Genomic DNA, 22,038 nt, shown 5'->3' on the forward strand with positions numbered 1-22,038 from the left:
GTCTTTGTCAGCAAAACATCTGTGGAGTGTTACACAGTCAAACAATTAAGCAGATAGACAAGGTTAGAGACTCCTCAGACTGTGTCTCATTGTAAAAGGCACTAGCCCAGTCACCTGTCTTTTACTATTGCATTGGCAAAAGACAGTAAGTAGTTTTGAGCTTTCTGGAGAACTGAATGATAATCAATTTCATCTTCTAAGTTTAAACGTATTTAAAGCTCTTTCATGAAGACCATGTGTTTCCCAACGAGGCTGGATAAGTAGCCAAGATTTTCTATACAATCTCTGGCATAGAAAAGATCACAGCAGGCATCTACTTCCCAATATAGGATTCTGCTCCTAAGGTCACCAACAGGTATTTGTACAGCCGTCACTTAACTGCTTTCTACAGTGGAGACTTCATTATAGTTCAAGAAAGCCTGTTTTGTTTTGTTTTTTTTAACTTATTTTTTGGTAACAAATTGTTTAAAACCTTTTATGTTAAGACGATTTTATTTTCTGTTCACCTGATCATTCTGATTGAACCAACCAGAATAAAATATGTAAGAGGAGTGTTTAAAGGCAACGATGTCACCCCTAGTTCCACCTCATTACAAAAATAGTCAAATGATCAAATGACTAAAATGTTCTGTAATTTAGATGTGATTAAGATACTCATTTATATCCAAAAAAAGGCGCTGAGAAGACTTGTTGATTGCCTACCTGATAAACTGTATTACACTAGTTTTTCTATTTTAGGCCACAACCGTAAATACTTTTATTAAGGTTCTTTTAAAAAGACTAATAGGAGGCTGTTGAACAACATCCAAAGACTTTGACCCACAACTGTGGTCCCTCAGTTGCTGAGAGGTGGCTGTTAAAATCAAGCCTATAGGAGACTTCAAAGGATGGATTAAGCTTTAAGCAGCACTAGGTAAACATTTGCTACATTCATAAATTTTGAATAAAGTACAATGAGTCCATTGTAGTCATTGTGAACTGGCAAAGACAAATATCCCTCTAGAATCGTGGTAGCTAGAATGAATATAACTGGTTGTTGTATTCCTGGGAAAATCCACATGTGTATATTACCACTCCAATAGCACTTTTTAAAAAAAGATACAGATGTTACATCAGACCAAAGTTCTTAATCGAACATTATATAAAAATCCTAAAGCTCTCTGCTTCAAACTTTACCAGTGTGTGGCCTGGAAAGCACAGAGGAACTGCACCAAACTTGGAGTTCCTCTGCGAGAGTCAGCAAGCTAGGCACTGAGCACGTGGGTTATTCTCTGCTGTGGTGATGATTGCTGTCCATTTCTTCGTCTGAAATGGTCTCGTGGCTGTGGAGAGGCACCTGGAAGGATCATGTAATACATGGAAGTGTTTTGGTTATGCCAAGATAATGGCTGGTATCTTCTTCTCGGAACAAGCAAGGATCACAGAAGTAAGATTAACCAAGAAGGGCTTCAAGTAGAAGTCCTAAATAGGTCCTCGAATCCCCCCTCCCCCTACCTCTCTCCATTTCGAATTCATAAGCCTGAGTTGTGAAAACAGTTATAGCTGAACTGCCCAAGTTCAGAAGTTTCTGGAAGAACTCCTACAACCCTAATCCTAAACATCAAATAACTATTCCATAATCAACAACTGATGGAGTAAAAAATCAGTTTCTTAAGAAATCAGGCCCTTTAAGAAACATGTACTACAAAGGACAGTCATTGCATGAAGGTATTGTTCTGATAGGTACAGCAAAAATGATAGGCCTCTTCTCTCTTTTGCCCCTACCTGCAAAGAGAACCCAAATGAATCCTCTAGTCTTAATTGGTTAGCCAGTTAGAAAACTATGCAGAAGTCCTTCATGAATTACAAAACTCATGTGCATCCATTTGTGTCTTTCCTCTAATTTATAGTCCCAGGAAAAGATTATTAAAGAAAAAAGTCAGGAAAACAAAAAACATTGTTTACATTGCCCAGGGGACCAGCCAGTTTGAACTTTCCAGGGCCTGGATGGCAAACAAAAGCCCTGAGTCCAATTCTATGTTAGTCCTTCCTCCAATGGCCAGTAAAAGTGTTGCTGAGACTCCACTGGGACCAGCCACCTGATCCCTCCCAAAGCCCACAACCATGAGGAGCCCACAGGGTCGGCTGGGGGGGGGGGGGAGTAAGAAGGGAGGGAGGGAGGGAGGAAGAAAGAGAAACAGATCCTTCCCAGAGAGACCACAAATGAACCCTCAGTAAGTTACCACCTCCAGCTGCCCTGAGAATAAACCTTCCTTGTGTGAGGAAGCAGCAACAAGGCTCCTGTGCCAAGCATCAGGAAAACATTTGGGTTCTTAGAAGACGCCATAAACAGTTGGCCTCTCCAGCAGTGAAGCAGCCAAGCTAGTGTGAGTGTGGGCCATTGCCATGGTCCCGATCTCCCCAGTGAGGAAGCTGAGAATATAGATGAAGACTTTGACTGTCAAATGCCCATTCTTAAGTATTGTGTCTGTCAGTGCCTGTGTGATGATAAGTCTTTATTTAATGCCATGCCTTCTTGGGTTGGGAATTAAGACTAAGCATATATCAGGTTGCTAATCGAATTCTCATGGTGTATGACTCTCTCTCTCTCTGACAAAAGCCTACATGTCAAAGGAGAGATGAGAAGCATCCAGCCTCCCAAAGGATGGAAAGAAGATGAGAACAGACCAAAATGTTGTGACCCTATCTACAACAACACAGCTTCACATTTGGTGTGAATCAAATCAAATGTTATCCATACAGTACTGCATCAACACCAGTAAAAGTATAGTCAAAACCAAGATCAAATCAACTCAATACCTACTTGGCCAATAAAGATGTCTAATTGATGTGCAAATATCAAAATAGGTTTGATGGCCTCAGTTTCACTGCCACTTAGCTCTCTGCCTGTCCTTAGTCCAGTAGTTTCTTCTATAGGAAACATAAATGGTTGCTCCAGGCTTTCTGGGGCAACTAGGCAAGCCCCTTCCCCACTAGTATTGTAATCAGTTCTGAGTTTCCAGGCTTCTGCATATGGTCAATAGCAACAATGGGCTGGTTATTTTTTTATAGGTCATTTAAGACCTTGGAAAAGATCCTCAGGAGAAGCGAACTAATATGAGGTTAAGATCTCTTCTGTAGCAAGTGCTATATATTACATTTTTAATACGTCATTTCATCTTATCCTCAATTCTGACAAGAAATATGCCTATCACACAATTCGATGGAGACATCCAGAGCTCTCGCTGCTTTTCTGGGGTTATTCCCCAGAATTTTTCTGGACTCCATGAGATCCTTGGGCTTAACAGCAGGAAGACCAGAGTTTGAAGCCCAACTCCACCAATTACTTCAAACTCCGAGTCTCAGTTATCTCACCAATAAAAGGAAGATATATGTTTTGACTTCCAATTTTGCTTAAATGAAATTTAATTTACAAGAGAAATAGAAGATAAAAGAGCAGCTGAGCTGCCCAAGGCTGAAACTGTAGGCATTTACTAAAGTGATTGGGAAGATCCAGTGTCCCAGCACCACGCATCCAAGGGGGTTCTTGCTCAAAAATTTGAGATGATGAGCAACCTAAATACCTTCAGTTGATTATTAAACAGTATGCATCATACTGTACCCTCCCAATATTACAATTGCCTTGTCAATTTAACAATAGAAAAATATGTTTGCAACATTTTAAGAAACTTGGTCTATGATTTTATTTTAACTAGAACTATTAAAAGCCTCTCAACTAAGACCATAAAAAGAAAGGTGATAGGACTGGGCATAGGCAGGATCCTGGAACACAGATTGAAAACATGGGAAGACTTAATACAAATAAAGTGCATGACAAATGAAGTCTTACTTCTTGAGTATGCTTACATACGGGAATCTAAAGGAAAGTACCGGGTCAGGCATATTGGAAATCCTTAAAGAAAAGAGTGACATGTTGGAGAAGTATGTAGACTTGATGTGGGAAGAAGAAAGGCATCAGGGGCTAGATAAAAGTCTGTGAAAAATAGGCAGTTCTAACACCAGCCCATTCTGATTTGTGCAGACAAGCCCACAGGCTATGGCTCCAGCATTCGGAGGGCACCTCAGACAGGCATTGTGGATGAGTGTTGCTTCCGGAGCTGTGATCTGAGGAGACTGGAGATGTACTGTGCCCCACTGAAGCCTACAAAATCAGCCCGCTCTATCCGTGCCCAGCGCCACACTGACATGCCCAAGACTCAGAAGGTACGATCAAGTGGGTGAAATGCAGTCATTCTTGAGTGGTCTGTTATATGTGATGCAGGGGGAGGGGGGGACATGGAAATCCTATGTCTCCTGAGTGATAGGAGTTCCAATTCTACCAATAAGATGGCTTATGGGTGCACCCTTCCAATTACTCTCTACTCTGAATTATCTTTCCCACTCCCCTGGACAATCTGACACTTGGAAGGTGGTAGAAAGCCAGGACTAAACCTGTGAACTAAACTCAAATTGCCCAATGAGGCTGATTGGCCCAATTGGACAGCAAGTCTAGGATGCCAGAATTTGGTAAGTTGATATACGCTAAGATGGAGACCATGTACAAGTGGAATGCCTGTACCAAGTAGCTGTTAGACAAGGATTAACATCATCTGTCATAATTGTATCTAATAGCAAAAGTTACAAGTCCTGGAATTCTACAATGGTCCAAATACAGACTCCTTAGTGGGACCTATTTGAAATTCTCAGCAGCAATTATAAATTAAAGAGAAATGCATTGAAACTAGACATATTTGGTTTAGCTGTAGGGATGTTTAGATGTTTCTGATGATCAAAACACAAGGTATCCTTTGTCCAAGCCTTTATTATAACGCAACCCCAGGAAAACCATCTGTGCCATAAGAAACAGGTAAAACATCTGACACATGTTGGCTACTTGATACACTTACAAAATGAATGAATGAATGAATGAATGAACGAATGAATATATTAGAGTCTAAGTAGAATCATAGTTTTTATATAGAAATAAAGAGAAGATAAAATAGAAAGAGAAAGAAAGAGAGAAAGAGAGAGAAAGAAAGAGAGAAAGGAAGGAAGGAAGGAAGGAAGGAAGGAAGNGAAGGAAGGAAGGAAGGAAGGAAGGAAGGAAGGAAGAAAGAAAGAAAGAAAGAAAGAAAGAAAGAAAGAAAGAAAGAAAGAAAGAAAGAGGGAGAGAAAGAAAGAGGGAGAGAAAGAAAGAGGGAAAGAAAGGAAGGGAGGGAGGGAGGGAGGGAGGGAGGAAGGAAGGAAGGAAGGAAGGAAGGAAGGAAGGAAGGAAGGAAGGAAGGAAGGAAGGAAGAAAAAGAAGTAAAAGCCCTCTCTTAGGTGTTTTGAGGCATTTTTTTTTAAAGTGAACACATAAATTCTATCATTGAAACTAAACAAACATTGTGCAGAAAGCACAAGATAAGAGACTCAAACGTTCATGCTGACACCTTTGCTGCTTCCTGATCCTAAGCTAAAGCCGAGGCTGAAAGAGGACCATGGGGTCTTAGTGGAGACATCACCCCAATGAGTCTCCTGAAAGGATTTGAGGGGACTGTTTAGGACTTGAGATAGACAGGACACAGTGGGCACAAGAGTCAGAAAGGATATCACTGTGCAAATTAAGGGAAAAGGAGTGTTCCTTCTAGCTGAAGAGGAAGTGGGTATGAGAGATAAGGCGCAAAGCTCTGGCACGTCGACTCTGGTGCCTGAGGTATAGAACCCTCTCCAGCAGTAAAGCTGGCTTCTGTTTCCTATGGAGCCCAGGCATTCTGGGCAGATTCAAAGACCGTCTTCAGCACAGGAGCCACCCGTTCTCAATGCAATTATTTTTGTGATGTTTGCAGTCCCAGTCCCTATCGACAAACAAGAAAACGAAGCTGCAAAGGAGAAGGAAAGGTGAGCCAAAGACACACCCAGGAGGGGAACAGGAGGAGGGAACGGAGGCAACTCGGAAAATCAGAGGTCCCAGAGGAAAAACACTGAGCTAGGAACTGTGAGCAAGCAGGCAAAGAGGGACGTGCGGGAACAGGGATGAAGAAGGAGCAGACAGGAACCCAGAAAAGTCGCAGAGGAGCTGAAGCAAGGCAGTCCTCACTAAGCTAGATAATGTCTGTGATGGAAGTAAGAAAGTTCTCCTCTAGGATACGGCACTTACACATGGGAAGAATGGTACAGGGAAGTGTAACACCTCAGAAAGTGACAAGTGACAAGGATGGAACATCAACAACAATAACAACCATTAAAAACATGCCACCAAGACCTTCCCTCCCCTTCTTAAAAATATAAATCAGAGTAAAAAAAAAAAAAACTATGCAAAACAAAGATTGCATCTTCAGCCTCCATTCCAAATTTTATACAAATCCGTTATAGAAGAATTGCCCATGTCAATATATGTTCAGAGTTAAATATTAACCGTAAATTCGCAGCAATGCTGTATTGTGTCATTGAAGTTCCCAGATTTCTGTCCTGAATTTCACCGGTGGTTCTGCTTCTTGGTCAAGTCCAGGGTATAGGCCAAAGAACATCGGGTATTTACAAAAAGGCCTGTGAGGTAACTTTTAAAAAGATCACTGAACTTTTATTTTGTACCGTGGTATCAGACACAAAGACATATTAGTTCACCATGGCTGCTATAGCAGCACAGACTAAATGGCTTAACCCACAGACACATTTTCCCCTCAGAGTTCTAGAGAGTGGAAGTCCTCACTCAAGGTATCAGTTCCTTGGAGGCCTCCTGCCTGTGTCCATACAATCTTCCCTCTGTAGGTATCTCAGTGTCTATATATTGTGTTTTCATTAGAATATCAGTAAGACGGGAGTGGGGTTCACCCTAATGACCTCATTTTAATTTGATGACCTTAATACAGACTCTATTTTTGAGGTGCTAGGAATTAGAACCCTAAACATGAATTTTGGGGTAGAGGATAGCAGTTAACCCATAATAATGAACATCAAACTATATTATATCATTTAGTTCTCTCTCTCTCTCTCTCTCTCTCTCTCTCTCTCTCTCTCTCTCTCTCTCTCTTACACACACACACACACACACACAGCTAGATTCTGAGGTCTCAAATCTTATGAGATTCTTCATTAGACGACTCTTAGGATCATGCTGTTAGTGGTGGTAAAGGCCTTGGAACCCTTTCGATTCTGCCTCTTTATTTTAAAGACTGAGATACTGGGATCTGGACGTAGGTGAGATCTCTACTTGGTTTCTAAGCTTCTTCTGGGCACCAAGTCACAACTCTCAAGTGAACTGAGTAAAAAGAGAAGAAGGGCACAGAATTGGACATGGCGATTTAATATTTGTCTGCCAGAAGAAAGCTTGCAAGTGCTATCAAGAGTGCTGAATTTTCTGGGGAAGGTGGCAATCAACTCCCAGAAGAAGGTGGGTCTTAGTGACCTTTGCAATCACTACAAGCAAGATTGTCATGGGGCAGAAAGCAAAACCTCGAGATTATCTGAATTTTATACACAACAAGAGAGTATAGAAGACAGAATAACCCTACATGCTAACAATGACCCTTTGGGGTGGTAAAATGACGGAAAGCCACAAGTGAGACATTTCATCTACATCATCTACTTCGAAGACCCAGTATAAAGAAGCATCCTTTCGGCCTAGTCCTTCCGGTTCCTTTTTTTTTTTTCCTACTCCAGGATTATGTCTTCTCCATGGCTCACTGAAAATCTTGGATGTCCTCAATATTACAAAGGTGTTCAGAGCTCAAGATAGGGTTGAAGATTCAATTAGAAGTCTGTGTCAAAACTCCCAATGAAAGCAAGTTTACTTCCATTATCACTGCAAAAAGATTATCTTTACCTAGATTATCAGGAGAAGCTCTGTTTTATTAAGTCAGAACAATTTAGGGACAGACACAGGCAAAAGCTGTCACTAATGCCACTGTAGCCTGAGCCTTCAGACTCAGACAGCTCTTGAGGAAAGTGCAGTTCAACAAAACAATTCAGAATCTATGTCCTATGGAAAGAATTGGGTGGTTGTACTTAATTATAAACTTCATTCAAAGAAAACTTAAAGTGATGGGACTTTCTAGTTAAAGTAAGTTCTCATAGCCCTAGACTGTGTATTGAAATACACTTCTTTATGAAGTAGGTTTTAAGCATTTAAAAGCAATCCTTAGTATGCCTACATGTCATCTCTCAAACATGCCAACAACTGAATCTCTCATACTGTTGTGAGGATATATCAAAAGTATATTTAGGCATATCTGTATTTGCATATATATGTATATATGTGTGCTTATTATACATACATATATTATAGATTACTCTAAATAATGCTAGCACATATTATAAGCACTATTGAACTACTAGCTTGTATTGCCATACTTCTGGATATTGGGACAATAGAAAAGTCTCCTGAAGTAGAAGTGTCTCATACTGCCAATAATGTCAAGCCAACGTTTGACAGCAGTTCCAGCAATGTACATATTCTCCTACATACAACAGAAGAGATCTTAGTAGTCTAAGATTACTCCCAACCTGTAGAATACCTGATTCTGTGACCAATTCCAATTAAAATGTTTAGCCAGCTCTTCCACATGAAGAACTGTCTATATTTATTTATGTCTTAGTCAGGGTTTGTATTCCTACACAAAACATTAAGTTGGGGAGGAAAGGGTTCACTCAGCTTACACTTACACATGGCTGCTCATCAACAAAGGAAGTCAGAACAAGAACTCACACAGGGCAGGAACATGGAGGCAGGAGCTGATGCAGAAGCCATGGAGGGTGCTGCTTATTGGCTTGCTTCCCCTGCCTAGCTCAGCTTGCTTTTTTTATAGAACTCAGGACCACCAGCCCAGGGATGGCACCACCCACAATGGGCTGGGCCCTCCCCCTCTTGATCACTAATTGAAAAAATGCCTTACACCTGGATCTCACGGAGGTATTTCCTCAACTGAGACTCCTATCTTGGTGATAACTCCAGTTTGTGTCAAGGTGACACACAAAACCAGCCAGTACAACTGAACCGCTTGTCAACTTGACACACAAACACATCACTATTAAGCCTCAACCCTTACTTTCTGATTCATCCCCAAGATCTAAATAACTTTAAAAGTCCCACAGTCTTTACATATTTAAAATTTCCATCCTTTTAAAATATCCAGTATCTTTTAAAATTCAAAGTCTTGTTACAACTCAAAGTCTCTTAACTGTGGCCTCCATTAAAATACTTTCTTACTTCAAGAGGGAAAAAAAATCAGGGCAGAGTCACAATCAAAAACAAAATCAGACTCTAGCCATTCAATGTCTGTGATCCACTCACCATCTTCTGGGTTCCTCCAAGGGCTTGGGTCACTTCTCCAGCTCTGCCCTTTGTAGCACACACCTTGTCTTCTAGGTTCCAGATGCCTGTACTCCACTGCTGCTGTTGTTCTTGGTGGTCATCTCATGGTACTGGCATCTCTAAAACACTGCTATCTTCTGTTGCAACTGGACTTCACTTTCACAAATAATCTCTCATAGGCTCTTTTCATGTTGCTAGGCCTCAACTTCTCTACATGACCCCTTCAGTCCTGGACCTTCAACTGCCACTGAGGCTTCACCTTCACCAATGGCCTCTCCTGGCTTCTCACAGTGTCAAGCATCAGCTGCTACCCCTTCATGTTTCAAAACCAGTACCACCTGGGTGACTCATTCATAACCAAGTCTGGCTGCCAACAAGAGGTACAACCGTGGCTGCCTCTTGAACACAACTTCTCTGTGCTCTCAGGAAACACTTCCCAGAAGATTTCACCTTAATAATGTTGGTCTCTTCTTAATCACTGATAATTTCTTAGCTCCAGCTAACCAGCACCAATAGTCCCAGTAATGCAAAGATTTCACTTTGCTTTAGTTGTTTTGGTATCTTGTTAATCACAGCTGATTCTTCAGCCTCAGCTAACCAAAACCACAGAATTTTCACAATCAATATAGCAATGGCTCTGATAAGAATCTTTATTCTTCCCTCTGAAATTTCACAAGCCAGCCCTCCATCATTTGCACTGTTCTCAACATTATCTTCCAAGCTCCTACAGAACATCCCCCAGAGCTCTTAATACCCAATGGTTCTTCTAGCCCAAAGTTCCAAAGTCCTTCCACAGTCCTCTCAAAAACATGGTCAGGTTGTCGCAGGAATATCTCACTATGCTGGTACCAATTTGCCTTAGTCAGGGCTTGTATTCATGCACAAAACATCCTGACCAAAAAGCAAGTTAGGGAGGGAAGTGTTTATATATCTTACACTTCCTTATTGCTGTTCATCACTAAAGGAAGTCAGAACAAGAACTCACACAGGGCAGGAACATGGAGGCAGGAGCTGATGCAGAGGCCATGGAGGGTGCTGCTTACTGGCTTGCCTTCCATTGCTTGCTCATCTTGCTTTCTTATAGAACCCAGAACCACCAGCCCAAAGATGGCACTACCAACCACCAGCCCAGGAATGGCACTACCTACAATGGGCTGGGCCCTCCCCCTTTGAACACTAATTGAGAAGATGCCTTACAGGTCGATCTCATGGAGGCACTTCCTCAACTGAGGCTCCTATCTCTGTGATACCTCCAGCTTGTGTCAAGTTGACACAAAACCAGTCAATATAGGTTATTCTATGAACTTTACAGAAAGCCATCGTTTTCTTCTCAACAAGTTAAAATCAAATGTAATATGTGTTTCCATGATGGTGCCTGGGGAAATTTTAATTGTAGCCTGAATTCTAGATCTCAATAGTTTTAAGTGAAACTGTCAAAATAAATAGAAACATGGGATATTTCTGAGCTCACAGAGCTTCCAGGACACTTTGGTTCCTAGGGTAGCTGATCTAGTGCTTTTCATTGGCATTTGATCTTTCACCTGTCTCTTTAAAACAAGCCAACCTCATACAGCTTTGAATGTGTACTGTTAAGATGTAAGGGGTAGTAAAGGGGACAAAGAAAATCTTCCAAAGAGTAACTCCTCTTCTGCTACCATCTCCTGACCACCTGCCTCCAAGCAACAGTGGAAAGGAAACAAGGCTCTCCAAGGTAATGCAGCCAGCGAGTGGTCAAGTTCATAAGAATCCATAAGGGGGAGAGGGAAGGCTAGTTTATATACTTGCCTGAAAGAGAATCAAACTTTTTGAAATATGTAATAGATATGGAATTAATGTGAGGGCTTTCGAAAGCAATGGGAAGATTAATGAGTTTTGATCAAACATGATCCCTTTATTTCAGTTTTAGAACGTCTACTATAGACTTTACTGTAAATGTTACCTCGAGACTGAAAGGCCAGTTATTGGTTCCCATAACCCAAGCAAGAAAAGGCCCCCTGACATAGTTAAGATTCTTCAGGAGCCACCAAACATGCAACAGTGGAGTCAGTTTCTCTCCCAGGGACCTGACTGAAATCAGAATTCTTCCCTGAAGTCCACATATTTGAGAACCCATCTCTAATAAGATTTTCCAACACCATTGGCTCTTATCCAACAACCAAGATATATAATTTAGAAAAGTCAACTTGGGTTTACACTCCAGAAAACAGAAGTAGATGTAGCAAAGACTAGGAACGGGTGTGAGGTAAGGTAGAACAGATCTGTGAGTTCATGCCTGATGCTCAGCACCTCTAAGAAAGTTCTCAGAACACCAGGCCCTCAAACAATGCTGTATCCCCAGATATTTTAATTCTAAATACCTTTGGTAGGACTTAGGAATCTGTAATTCACTACAATAAACAGTCTTGTGAGAAGAGAAAGAGTGTGTGTGTGTGTGTGTTCAAAGGAACACAAGTGTACACGTATGTCTATGATGCGTGTGCTTCTGTAGCTTTGTTTGACCCAGTAGGGTTTGTGGGTAAGTGACTTTCCAAAATCATGGGTAACTACCAGGGCACTTTCTTTCAGTGGATGTAAATTCCTTTGTAAGCATCACTTGTCATTCACCAAGATCTCAAGATTCCTTTGTCTTCTGGAAAATAAAGGGAATGTTTTTGGATAGGCAGAAGGAAATTGGTCTTGCTTTCGTATCTCTTAGGGAACAAGGGTCTTCAACCAATTCTCAGCTAATGTACAATCTATAGAGCTCTCCTATCTGTGAATCTCGGTGGTTTCCCATAAAATGGCATTACAACTTGAGACAGGTGGTCCGCATTGAAATCTTGACTCCACAGGTTCCTTCCACCAACCTGTCAGAGATTAGGATTATTGTCCATAACTGCCCCAGGCTTCTGCTTCCTCTTTCCCCTTTCCTTTAAAACATTTTAAAATTGTGTCTATTTATTCTGGAGGAGGGCATATGCCATGGAGTGTATATGGTGGGTGGAGAACAACCTCACACAGTCAATTCTCTCCTTCGACCATGACTTTCCTGAGGATCAAACTCAAGTTGTTAGACTCAGAAGCAATGTCCTTTACCCTCTAAGCCATCTTGCCAGGCCCCCACTCTTTCTTAGCCATAAGTCACTTGCTGATGCCCTCTCCTCACTTCAGAACAGCCCTAACAGTCTAAGCATGCTAGCAAATATTCTTTTTTGTGAAAATGGCTCCAAAGTTCCCAGGGACAGATGAAGAAATTTCAATTTTTTTTTAAAATCAACACTTAGACTGGCTGAATGGCCCAGACTTCCAAGCAAGAATTCATATGCCAAAAGTTTTTACAAAATTCTGTGTAAAGTCTAGAAGCGTTCACATGGGGTTTTCTGTCTGGCCAACACCAAGAGGTTAAGTAATCAAAGACCAACCAGCCCTGCCATCTGTGAAAATATGATGGGCTATTTTCACAGCTGGAGATAACGATGATGGCAGGACAAAAAATTTCAGATAATTAAGAGCAAGAGTGTGGCAGGTTGGGGGTTTGGGAAAGATCCCTACCCATTTGACAACTGTGCTCTTGGAAATGGGCAGTGCTGATGTCATGGCAAGCGTGTTCCAAAGTTTATGGAACATGGCAAAACAAGAGAAAAACCTAGCATGTAAATGACGAGATATATGCATGGCATCATTACTGTTCTTTTGCCAGTATTGGTTGTCCAGGTCACTATCAGATGCTCTGGTTGTCTCTGTGAATAATATTCATGTTCTTCAAAAGAATATGAGGCTAGGAGTTGAGGTGCTCTGAGCACAACAAAATGATTCTAAATTTTTAAAGCTGGATGGATCACACTTGTAGACTGTTCTGTCTTGGAAAACCACTGATTGGCAGTCCCCATGTTTGCTTTTATATGTCGAGGGCTCCCATCGAACTCAAATAGATGCAAATCACTTCAACCTGTCACGGTGTTATTTTGTTCATCCTAAAAGTTTGGGAGAGTCTTCCAAGCTTCCAAAATTTCTCTCGACTCAGTGAGAAGGAAAATTCAGAACACAGAGTTTGAATGTTCTGCCCAGATTTGTCACACACTCTAAGACTGAGTGGAAGAGAACAATGCCCTTTCTAACTAACCCTGTGACCTCACCACCAGTGCATTGAACTGACACCAGAAGACTTTTCAGGGCCTCAGGTCTCTCAAAGGCACAGTGATACAAATTCACACGCGCACACACACACACACACACACACACACACACACACACACACATTAGCTCAACATTAACCTAAGCCAGTTGGAACAATGGCTCTGGAAAAGCATGGGGAAGAAGAACATCAAAACTGGTCCTCAGATGAGATGTGCAAACATCAGTCACATTAGCAGAATCTGGTATTGCCCTTTTGAAATGTCTCATTTAAACCCTTTTAGAAATTCCAAAATCAACCACCTCCGGGGAAGACAGTAAGGCTTAGTTAGGCTAATTTGTCACCATCACCACCGTTGTTGTTATTTTTGTCATTGTTGTCATTGTTATTGAATTTATCACAAATAAAAATACCTAAGCAACTTGTCCATAAAACCCAGTCTAAACAACCTTGAACCTGCAGGATTTTGTAACATCTTTCCAGACTGTTAAAGACAATATAAATATTTTCTGCTGCCTAGCCAAAAAAAATTTCTTCAGTATTTTCTTCTTCTTTTATTTCCCTCTAGCCTTTAAAATCATTTACCAGCAGTTTCTTACATCACAGGAAGGTATGCTGGAAATCAAATCAAGTGGCTATTTGCAGAGTGAGAGAGTTGCTAAATCAGGCTGGGCTAAATCAGAAAATAATGGGAAGAAGAACGCAAGTTCCTTGACTCCTGAGCATGCCTACTTATTTATCAGATATTTATTTGTTACTTATTCATTTGTTATTATGTGTTAAAAGAGCAAAGGATGAAAGAGCTATGGGCATGCTATCCCAACATTTGAGGGTATTCTGCAAATCCAGGAGGTAGCTAATTTGGCCCATAATCAGCAGTAAAAGAGGTGGCATTCTAGCATGGAAAATACTCTGGTAGTAGGAAATGTTAAACACTAGATAATAAGAATAGCTACCAGTTATTCAGCGCTTACCCTATGCCACTAGCTTTAGTGAATAACCTTGTCATAAGCCTACATAGGAAATGCTATCATTTTCCCTGCTGTGGAGATAAGAAAATAAACTGAGAAAGGCTAAATGTCTTGTCAAGATCTTGCTCTCATTTGGCCAAGCCAGGATACACACCCAAGATGGATCCCAACATGTTAACCAGGTTCCCCCCTATTTCATTCACTTCTTAGTTAACACAGATTGTGCCACAGTCATCAGTGTAAGTTCTGAGACAGGAGAGGGTCATTCTATATTGCTTTGTGAACCCAACAAATGGCCATACAATGCTTACTGTTGACCTAAACTCTACCCCATTGTTTCTGCAGAAAATTTAAGTCAGTATAAATGAGAAGCCACATTTGCTATTGGCTTTTGTTTCTCAAACACCCTGCTTGAGTTTAGGTAGGATCCAGAGATAAAAGAAATATGTCCCCCAGTCTCAGGGAGCTTCCCTTTAAGTGGGGAGATAAACATGTTCAAAATTTACTCTAAAACATGTCAGTATTCTTACAAAAGTAGGCACACCAAGATTGCACACAAGCCAGACTAGAATAGCATTGCTAAGGGCCAAGTTCTCAGAGTGGATCTGAACCGACTGTCTCTGATATCGAGCCTCCGTGCACACAATGGTAGCTATCTCCTGTGCTAAATAAAGGTACTAAAGTTAGAGCAACCAATCAAATGGCTTGGTGACATCAGGGCTTTTACCCCCACTCTTTCAAGTTATAGAAGAGGAAACTGAGGCCAGAACAAGTCAGTGACTGTCTAAAGTCACATAACTCTTGTGAGGTAGGGAATCTGTGATCAAACCTAGACATGTAAGCCCATGGCTTCTGGGAAAACAAGCAAGACTTTATTAGAATATGTACCTACATCAAAGAAAATAGAAGTTTAGTAATTTGGGAAAACCATCGAATAGCAACAGTACCCGATCACAAGAGAAGAAGAGTTAGAAAGGAGCTTGGGTAGGACTGTCTGAGACTCATATCAGGTGTTAAGGGCAGTGTAACAACCATAGGGGGAGTCTTTAAGACAACGTTGACCACTGAAGATGTATATTTTCTAAGAGTGTGTCCAGTCTTTGTATTCCCACTACATTCAGACACAGCTTAGGTGAAGAGTCAGCCTGGAACAATAGAAATGTTCAAAGGAAGAAGTCATAGGAATGGAGAGGAGTGACTAGCAATTCCCATCAGATTAAAGGAGGAAGAAAGCCGTGCTAGGAAGACAGCCAGAGGCTAGGCAAACTAAAATCGTGTACACACCTGTGCCTCACTCCTAAGGAGTCAACCATACACAATAGGAGTATGGGTCTCTCGAACTATCCTAACACTCAGCTTGGCTACCAAAAAGGAAAGGCCAACTGGAGTGTCCTAGAATTTGAACTTGGAATTCCTTGAAGTCAAAAGATGTCAAAGCTGATAGCAAGACATCTGAATCATCCCCCACAGTGCCAGTGCTGTGTGTTCCAATCAGAAAAAAACAAAAAAAGCAAAGCAAAAGACAACAACAACAACAAAAACCCTACAGCATATCCTTTTCAACAAGTGAAGAGTTGCTGTCTGTGTCACCTGTCAATCATCCACTGTTCTTTCGTCTTCTATTTGCCCTTCTATGGAGAAGGTCACTGCTGAGTTAGTACTTTGTTCTATAAATAAGATGCTAATATTCTATGCCAGACATTATTTCCCTAGCATTTTTTATAGGATGCCAGGCCCTTCATAGACTATGCCCTACAATACTTAACTTGTTTGCAGTGGGTGGAAGACGGAAACACAGTCTATTGAAACTATCAAGGCTTCCTTCCTGAAGTTTATTAAAGAGTCTATCATCTTTCTTTTATATCCTTCCCCCCAGGGAAACCCCCACCCAAAAAATAGGCATGGTGAAAAATAATAAGAAATAATAATATCCAAGGAGATAGCTCTTGCTAACTGGAAATGCTACATTTCTAGATCTTTATAAACAACCATGCAAATGTAGCCAAGCTGACATTGTGGTCGGGAAGGACACCCACCCTGTTATCTTAGAGGCCTCTACCCCAGACATCATGCCTTCAGTCATAAACCAGCAGGGGAGGTGGACAGCTGATGACATCATGAGCCCCCACTGTTAGAAAGAGATCTTTGAGACTTTTAAGATCTTTGAGGTCTGTTTGTTTTTTTTTTTCTTACCTCTTTGGAGTGGTGGGTAGCAGAGTAACTAACAGGTCACCTCCAGAATCAGAAAGCACCTCCATAAATCTAAACCAGAAGCCCAGTTTAACTGTAAGAAAGAAGGTCAAATGATCATGATGCCGGTGCCCATCCCGTGTAATACTGCGGGGTAAACAAGAAAGCTTAAGCAGAAGCCATGGATGACAAAACCCTTAGCACGGGGTGGATGCTTCAGTGATGATTACTGTCATTTCTTCTCTGGACTCTGACAATCATCTTAGAGGCATCTAACAGTTCCTCTGCGGCCTTAGGCACGTCAGTAAATCTTAGCAAGCCTCAGCCTGGAAGTGGAGTGGACACAAATAAGGTCACCTTGCCAAAATGGATGTGAGGAGCTGGTGAGAGAATTCACTCAACCATAAAGCCTCAGCAGGTGTCGAATGAGATTCTTGTGCCGTTTATCTTAGTAACCTCTGATGACCTTCACCCTCAAAGAGCCTAGGGGTAACTTTTCAGGGGAAAGTGTGAGAGCCGTGGAAGAGAGTAAATGGCCTCCCTTACAGATTAATCCCTTCCCCAGCTCATTCCTTAATAAGCTGGTTAGCCCTTCTTTCAAAAGGGTTGGTTTCTTTCAGCAACCCCAGAGAGCTGGAAAACTGGCATTTTTCTTTTAAATCTTACCTTCTCTGGTGTCAATTGGAAATAATATTTACTCACTACTGTTTTCCTTTCAAAAAAAATCTGTCTAGTTGCACACTAGAAACAGTTTCAGCTGGTTTGTTTGTCTTGGACAAGCTGCTGAAGTGAGAAAAAAAAGTTTTTGCTTGGCTACATGTGAAACTGTTTCATAACCGTTCAATAAGTGCGTTGAAGGTGGGTGCCAGCTCTGAGGAGCGCTGCTCCTAACGGACCTCCACTGGTAGACTATTGTCAAGGGTAACCAGCATAATTAAATTAAGACAATGAGAAAAGCAACAGATGCAACTGAGACCAAGTCCCTGAGTGCTTTTGTTAGTCACTATCATTGTCTGCAACAAAGAAGTCACGTGTGAGAGACTGGGAAGGGAGCCAAGTGCAAACTAGACTGCACAGCTGGTTTTAAATGGGTTCTCTGAGCCTGTGTGCCTGGAAGCATGCTACTTAGAGCAGTGGGTGAGGTAGGTGAGCTTCGTCCCACCCCCACCCCGGTCCCCCCTGGAGGAGGCTGAGTCAGACCCATGGGATAACCACTAGGGGACACTTCTGCTCAATCTCACCCTGCCTATCTTCTGCTTTCAGAGAAAAGAAAGGCCCAGAAGATAAAGATCTGTAAGATAGCCAATCTAACCTCATCTCTCCACTTTCAGCTGCTGCACAACCCTTTTGTGCTTTTAAAAAGTAAAGTACAGAAGATACCTAAATGTGATCTTTAACAAAGTTGCAGCTCAGCTTGAGAACTGGAGAGTCAACAGATCATGGGATTCCTTTCGCTGTTGCCAGTTCATTCTTGAGCTGGTTTACCATGTACATTTCTGGACTCCTTTCTTTATTTCTAAGCTAGTGTGCATCTTAAATAGGAAAGAAAATACTCAAATCCAAATTCGTATACTTCCCTAAGTGTTAGTTCATTTAGTTAGCAATTTGGTAGAATAGTGCCATCCTTAAAACTATTTCAAGCTTTTAGTATGATAATCAGATGAGCCCATATGTAAAGTTTCTAATAGTTTGGGAACTTTAATGATTCCATTCTTCTGCCACAGATATCTTCCTTTCATTTCTCTACAAAAAAAAAAAAAAAAAAAAAAGATTATAAGAAGCAGAATAAGGAACAAACGTTCATCCATAGCTTAGTGGGTAATGCTTTGTCCAGCAACAAATGTGCGTTGAGGGAACTTTATAAGATGTATGCTACATAAAGGGAAGGTCTCAGGATTTTTAACTGATGGCACTTCAAGGTGCTCTACTCAAGGCCCCACTTCCTGTTGGCCTGCTTCTTTTATAATGGCCATGAACCTGTTACTTTAAAGAGTGATATTTATATAATGCCACCTTTCTTCTGTTCTGTCCGTATGATAATGACCATTGACTCACAAAGGGATAGTTTCCTTTCATGTTTCATGAAGGACTCAGAGGCAGAACACATGTTCCAGTAGTGCTGATCCACTTGTGTTATAAAATTCTCCACATGTCTAAGAGGCTTAGTTGATAAGTATTGGTTTGTATTTATTTGGTTGGGTTTTTTTTTAAGATTTATTTATCTTTATTTTTATGAGTACACTGTAGCCATCTTCAGACACACACCAGATTGCATCGGATCCCAATACAGATGGTTGTGAGCCACCATGTGGTTGCTGGGAACTGAACTCAGGATCTCTGGAAGAGCAGTCAGTGCTCTTAACCACTGACCCATCTCTTCAGCCCTCGTATTTGTTTGTATTGGTAGTATCCATCAGTATTAGATCCTCTCCCTCTCCCTGACTCTCTAAAGTCTCTTAGTTCCAAACAGCATTGAGATTGAGGGGGTGTGCATTCCCTTAGGTAGGAGAAAAGTTTGGCAGTTCTGAATGCCAGTGTGAGAATGACTGGTCTTGACAGAAACATGTCCCAATGATTAAAGCTACTGTGACTTATGAAGTGTCATTCTGTACCTATAACTGTCTACTGCATCCTCCTACAGAATGCCCTCTGATTAGACGTAAAGTAACCTGCCACATCCCAAATGAGACTCAGAGTTTTAACACTCACCAAGCCAATGAGTCTCTATTCTCATAGGACTTCTGTTCTAAATAAAATTCATATTCCTTCAGTGACATCTTTATCTGTTGAGGAAATAATAGGGATATCAACTCAAAGTAGTTGGCATTTTGGCCTTGGGAGGGTTACTTTCTGACTAATGTGACATGACAAGGGCAGGGAGATATCTCAGTTGGTGGAGAACTTACCATTGAAAGCATGAGAACCTGAGTTCAGAATCCTAAGCATTCCTATAAAGAATCGGCAGTCAGGCATTGATGCTCAAAGAGTAGAGAGGAAACAGGCAGATGCCCTGAGCTTACTCTTCAATATTCTAGTTGTGTTTGATGAAAAAGTCTGTTTAAAAATAAAATATTGCAGCTCCACAGGTGTAGCCACATACACATCTACATACACACCCACAATACACACATATACACACACATACATGAATACAAAGACAACACAAGAAAGAGACGAAATGAATAATAACATCTAATGCTCATGTTGATTATGCCTCTGGTCCAGAAAATGGGCCTTCATGAATGCCAAATCCTTGCTCTTATTACGTAGATACTATTGTTCCATTTTATGGGTGAGGAAGCAAGTTCACACCACCGAAAGTAGACGAGGGTAAGGGGTTGAGCTCACATCAAACTGTTGTGATTTTTACCTGATTTTTCAATCTTCTGCTTCAAAGATGCTCCATAGAATGTGGGGAAAAAACATTATTTAAAGCAATGTTTCCTTTTTACAAAACAGTAGTATAAAACAATGTGTAACAAGACAACAGAGGTAACCCCAGGGTCTGATGGGTTTGGTGTTGTTGGGTTAGATTGAGATGGATTGGATTGAATTGGATTGGATTGGGTTGGTTTGGGTTGGGTTGGTTTGGGTTGGTTTGGGTTGGGTTGGGTTGGGTTGGGTTGGGTTGGGTTGGGTTGGGNGGTTGGGTTGGTTTGGGTTGGTTTGGGTTGGGTTGGGTTGGGTTGGGTTGGGTTGGGTTGGGTTGGGTTGGGTTGGTTTGGTTTGGTTTGGTTTGGTTGGTTTGGTTTGGTTTGGTTTGGTTTGGTTTTGGTTTGGTTTGGTTTGGATTGGTTTGGATTTGCTCACTGGGAAAAATATGCTTCCAGTCAGAAGGTTAGAATTCTCAGCATGTCCTTCTTGTGAGTGAATCTGGGAAAGAGGCAAATAGATAGGGTAGCCTCTTGGTGTAATTATGAAGCCATGGCACCTATGCTATGGGAGCTCCTAGAGCCAGGTCAAGTTTGGTTGAATTGTTAATTAAAGACCTGCCCATCTGTATGTTTCTCAAAGAATTCAAGACTCCAAACCCTCCTTAAGCTAGGTTTGTGAGGCATAAGATACAAAAGGCTGAGGGCCAGTGTTAGAAATGGCTGGCACAGTACCTAGAAGGAATCAGTACTGGCCTCCTACAGCACAAGAACAAAGGGGAAGGTGGTTATAAATTCTAAGATTTTGTTGTATATCATGTAAAGAACTACAAGAGAGCATAAACGCTAGCATCATAAAGAAATAATGATTCAATACCTGCAAAGGTATTGAAATAGTACTCTGTTCAGCCATGGCATATGAGTATCAAGTTAATTATCTATCACACACTGGCTAAAAACCATAAGGGATAAATGAATCGCTTAAAGACATTGATATAGAAAACCGCAACAACTTAATGGCCGCTTATCTTTCTTATTTGCAGGAAGTACATTTGAAGAACACAAGTAGAGGAAGTGCAGGAAACAAGACCTACAGAATGTAGGAGGAGCCTCCCACGGAGCAGAAAATGCCACATCACTGCAGGACCCTTTGCTGCTTGAGCAACCTGCAAAACATCGAAACACCTACCAAATAACAATAATAAGTTCAATAACATTACAAAGATGGGCATTTCCCCCAATGAAATATACAAGTAAACATTCCAACATCGTCTTTAGGAGTGTTTGTTTAAAAAGCTTTGCACCTTGCAAAAGTGGTCCTGGCGTGGGTAGATTGCTGTTGATCCTTTATCAATAACGTTCTATAGAGAAAAAAATATATATATAATTATATCTCCTAGTCCCTGCCTCTAAAGAGCCGAAAATGCATGGATGTTGTAGAGATTCAGTTGCACTAAATTTCTCTCTGAATTTTGGCTGCTGACGCCATTCATTTAGCAACTGTGTAGAGGTGGTTTATGAATGGTTCCCTTATCTTCACTTCTTCCCACGTAGCTCAAGCTGCTTGTTTTACAGAGTCTAATCATCTTGTCTAGCTCCATTAGACGCACCCTTTCCTAACACTTGTATTTGTTGAATTTGGCCTCCTTAAAAGCAATAGCAAATAAGTAGTCAAGTGGCCCACCAAGTTTTAACGTACCTGACTCCATCTGTGGCATTTGTACCAAATATAAGTTGAATGCATTTATTTTAGACACAAAGCTTTATTTTTTTGACATTGTGTTTCAAGAAAAAAAAATAGAATAACAACTTTGAGGCCAATCATTTTTAGGTGTGTGTTTGAAGCATAGAACGTCTCTTAAACTCTCAATGGTTCCTTCAAATGATAAGTTAGTATGTAACCTAAGTATAGCAGTTTCTCTCTTTTTTATTTTTTTCCATATAGAGCACTATGTAAAGTTAGTATATCAATAATACAGGAAATATCAAACAGTATGTAAAACTCTGTTGTTGTTGTTTTTTAGTACAATGGTGCTATTTTGTAGTTTGTTATATGAAAGAATCTAGTCAACACAGTAAAAGGAGAAAGCAAAGCAAAAACAATGAACGAAAGCCTGGAGC

The 22,038-nt window shown here is 41.0% G+C and overlaps 1 protein-coding gene across 8 annotated transcripts in view; it reads left to right on the plus strand.

Moving 5' to 3' along the window:
* Igf1 (insulin like growth factor 1) overlaps window positions 1-21,190 on the plus strand; it is a 71,785-nt gene extending 50,595 nt beyond the window's left edge. For 6 of the 8 annotated variants that reach the window (XM_021175256.1, XM_029482874.1, XM_021175257.2 and 3 more), the window contains 3 exons: window positions 4,022-4,203; window positions 5,808-5,859; window positions 20,961-21,190. In XM_021175256.1, coding sequence (XP_021030915.1) covers window positions 4,022-4,203; window positions 5,808-5,859; window positions 20,961-20,986 — 260 coding nt within the window. In that variant the 3' untranslated portion in view covers window positions 20,987-21,190. The remainder of the gene's footprint in view (window positions 1-4,021; window positions 4,204-5,807; window positions 5,860-20,960) is intronic. The other 2 variants (XM_021175258.1, XM_021175254.2) reach the window with 1 other exon arrangement.
* The last annotated feature ends 848 nt before the right edge of the window (window positions 21,191-22,038 follow it).

Source organism: Mus caroli, chromosome 10 (genome assembly GCF_900094665.2).
Source record: "Mus caroli chromosome 10, CAROLI_EIJ_v1.1, whole genome shotgun sequence".
Lineage (NCBI taxonomy): Eukaryota > Metazoa > Chordata > Mammalia > Rodentia > Muridae > Mus > Mus caroli.